Below are 3,120 nucleotides of genomic sequence, written 5' to 3'. Positions count from 1 at the left end.
AATTTAAGTAAATAAAAAAAACTTATTTAAAGGAATATCTTAAAAATATAATTATTCATATATTTTCTTCTATTAACTTAATTTTTTGTGAGGAATAATTTCATGATATATAATCATTAGAATAATAAGAAGCACAATTCCAATTTCGAAAGCCAATTTCATGTTCAATACGCACGTCAAATGGGCACTAATGAGAATAACTAAAATCTCATTTACAACAATAATGATTTTATTATTCTTCCGATAGAATTTCACTACATATGCTTTGAAAGAGAATTATTCAAATATATTATATCTAATCTTTCATATATTTTTTCTCAATGTCCCATAGGCAGTTCTAAGCATCAACATAACTAATCAATTACCAGAACATATGTAGTAGCAAATACAACTTGTGTATATTATGCATGGTGCTACAATTTTACGATACTGTGCAAATATTATTCTTTAATTTCAACGTCTTAAACAAAGAATTTCTTACAATTATTGGTCTTCATCTCCAACAGCAAACCTGTCCAGTGTCCACAGAGATAAAGCAGTAAATATCAAAGCTCAATGAATATGGTCAAGAAGTTTAAAGAGAGAGAGAATGCGGGACATACTCACATATAAAGTTTTACATAATCACCAACGTTAAGATTACCCTTGGCTTCAATCTTGGCAGAAAAAGTTTTGAGTTGGAGCTTGACTCTGGCATAAGAAACAAGCCTAGAATAATAGGGAGTAGATGGCTCTCCCTCGAAAACATTTCCAGGTTCCATGAACATATAAATCAAACTTTCATCGCTAGTTATGTGGCAACAAAAAATATTCATTATTTCTGCGGTCTTGTTCAAACCATGCACCGCCACCTTTGCCACAACATTCATCTTAGATAAATCATAAATATGCCACATTGGAGCGCAGTCAACAATCAGAAGATAATGACTGCATCCCAAACGAACAAGTTTCCTTGGACATGATCTAAGAGGTGGCGGAAAATTCCAATTAAGGTATTCCCAATTGTTAGCCTTGACGTCATATGACATGAGCCCTTGATGTTCATGATCACCACCAGAAGCATACAATACAATGTGGGTCTTCTTGTGAGGCTTGGTGCTGTCCTCCCACAGAAAGTAAGAGTCAGGGTCCCTGCAATATTCCAGAACACTTTCGGGCACTTCCCTTGTTTCCCATAGACCTGATTTTAGGCTGTAAATATCAACCCAGCAACTTGTATCTCTAGTAACCCTAGAGACGTACAATCCAGTACCCCCAAAGATGTACAATTTGCCATCATAAGGGACTACTAAGGGTCTAAATCGCTGGTAGAACAAGCTTCCACAAAACTTCCAACTCCAATTAGAACCCTCATACTTGAGGCACCACATCCTTGAGGGGTAACGATCATCCAAATTCAAACACAATTTTGGGTCAGTAAGAACCAGGATACCACCAGCAAAGAAGAAGCTGTGACCGACAGAACAAAATCCTTGACCATTTGGTAATGGACGATCGACCAATAGACCATCTCTAAGAGGCCATTTGGCAGTTACATGACCTCCATCTTCAAGATCAACAGTGCCATTCTTAATAAAGTTGGCCTCAGTTATAGTTAACATCCTGTGCCTGATGCTTGATATCCCAACTGGCTCTCTTTCAAGATCTATATTTTCCACAAACAGGTATAAGCGCTGCGTCATGGATAGCTTTGGATCAGAAGAACCAACATCCTGGAATTAGGGAAACAATCATATTATCTACGACAGAATCAAATCACCATAAGTTTACAGCAATTAACTATTAAATAGAAAGCTCTGCAGTGTGTTGATGATAAATTGAAACGTCATACTTATCCAGTTAAGTTTATAAGGATAAGAGGATGCAGAAACCGACCTCAGGATCAGATTCCCCGCACATGGCATCAGCAGCACCTCCCGAAACAGCACCTTGCAAAACCCCAACAACCCTTCCCCACCAGCTGTCAAAATCCGCGTTCAATTCAACAGTGTCCCCCAAATCCCTAATTTGATTGGCAGCCTTAGCCATCAAATTCGTGTCATCTTCAGAAGCCCCTTTGCCGGCGACAAACGCACTGAAACCGTTAGCATTCACAACTAACGATCCAAACTTACAGCCCGTCGAGTACCTGTAGATCGAACCGGCGAGCATGCATGCTCCGCGAGAACGTTTGTCAGTTAAAATGAAATCTTTTCCGAGCAATTGGTTCCAAACTTTCGAAGTTGAAGCAACGAGGACGACAAGGTTCTCCTTGGGTAGGGCTTCGGGCACGTAATCCCTGGCATCTACGAGCTCCGTAACGACGCCGAACGACTCGAACAAATTGCAGAGGCACGAAGCTAGGGCTTTTGAGGTTCCGATTTGGGAAACAAATAGAATCTTGCCAGTTGAATTGCTTTTAGATTGGCGAGAGCGAGACTTGCAGATTAAGAACAAGGTTGTGGCAGTGGCCGAGACGACGGTCACGGTGGACAAGAGCGAGGGTACAGAAATATCTGCTTCTAACGACGACAAAAACGAAAGTATTGCCATATTTCTTTTCTGTTTCAGAGGGCCCCTCCTCTTTTTTTCCAATTGCTGAAGAGAGTCGGTGTGTGTTCGTTGATGGCTAAACTACTTTTTTTAATTACATATATTTTTTTTATTTTTAACATCTTTAATTTTATTTGTTTATTTTTTTTAAATATCAGACCATTTAACAATTTATGTTTGATCAAATCTTACATTGTTAACAAATCAAGCTTAATATTTACTAAATAACCTATAATAAATTACAAACTGGACTAATATATGTATGTGTTTCACACATTGTTATATAGTACCAAAATAAAAAATCGAATTTATTGCATTCTATTTAGGAAAAAAGAAGTAGTTCTAAGAAAAAAATATTAGCTAGAATTGATACTCTTATCCAGAGATAGTTAATTTTTTATTTTTCTTCTAAAAAATAAAAGAAATTTTTTATATATTTCTAGAATACAAAATTGACCTTTCAGTAATTTTAATAGTAAATTTTAATTAATATATATTTTATATATTTTTTATAATTAAAATTAGGTAAATTTTCTGATGTAGAAGTGTGGGTTATTTCTACACATATAGAAGTATTTTGCTGAGAAG

At 36.5% G+C, this 3,120-nt stretch overlaps 1 protein-coding gene across 2 annotated transcripts; it reads right to left on the bottom strand.

Moving 5' to 3' along the window:
- Window positions 1-264: 264 nt before the first annotated feature.
- On the bottom strand, window positions 265-2,595 carry LOC130951930 (uncharacterized). 2 transcript variants are annotated; one of them, XM_057880682.1, is made up of 3 exons: window positions 1,876-2,595; window positions 603-1,712; window positions 265-511 (listed from the first exon to the last, which is right to left on the bottom strand). In XM_057880682.1, exons 1-2 carry the CDS (start codon window positions 2,530-2,532, stop codon window positions 603-605), a joined length of 1,767 nt encoding a protein of 588 aa, XP_057736665.1. In that variant the 5' UTR covers window positions 2,533-2,595; the 3' UTR covers window positions 265-511. The 2 variants fall into 2 exon arrangements, with proteins under 2 accessions (XP_057736665.1, XP_057736664.1); XM_057880681.1 differs by having other exon boundaries at window positions 607-1,712.
- Between the last annotated feature and the right edge of the window lie 525 nt (window positions 2,596-3,120).

This window comes from Arachis stenosperma, chromosome 9 (assembly GCF_014773155.1).
Source record: "Arachis stenosperma cultivar V10309 chromosome 9, arast.V10309.gnm1.PFL2, whole genome shotgun sequence".
NCBI lineage: Eukaryota > Viridiplantae > Streptophyta > Magnoliopsida > Fabales > Fabaceae > Arachis > Arachis stenosperma.
The sequence above is the reverse complement of the archived record's forward strand: the minus strand, read 5'-3'. Positions and strand labels throughout refer to the sequence as shown.

Excerpts from the sequence above, each read along its gene's own strand:
- LOC130951930 (XM_057880681.1), bottom strand. The coding sequence starts at position 2,532 with ATGGCAATACTTTCGTTTTTGTCGTCGTTAGAAGCAGATATTTCTGTA. Across the intron at positions 1,713-1,875 it reads GCGGGGAATCTGATCCTGAG|GATGTTGGTTCTTCTGATCC; the intron begins GTCGGTTTCTGC and ends CCCTAATTCCAG. Across the intron at positions 512-606 it reads GATTATGTAAAACTTTATAT|GTTTGCTGTTGGAGATGAAG; the intron begins GTGAGTATGTCC and ends GACACTGGACAG.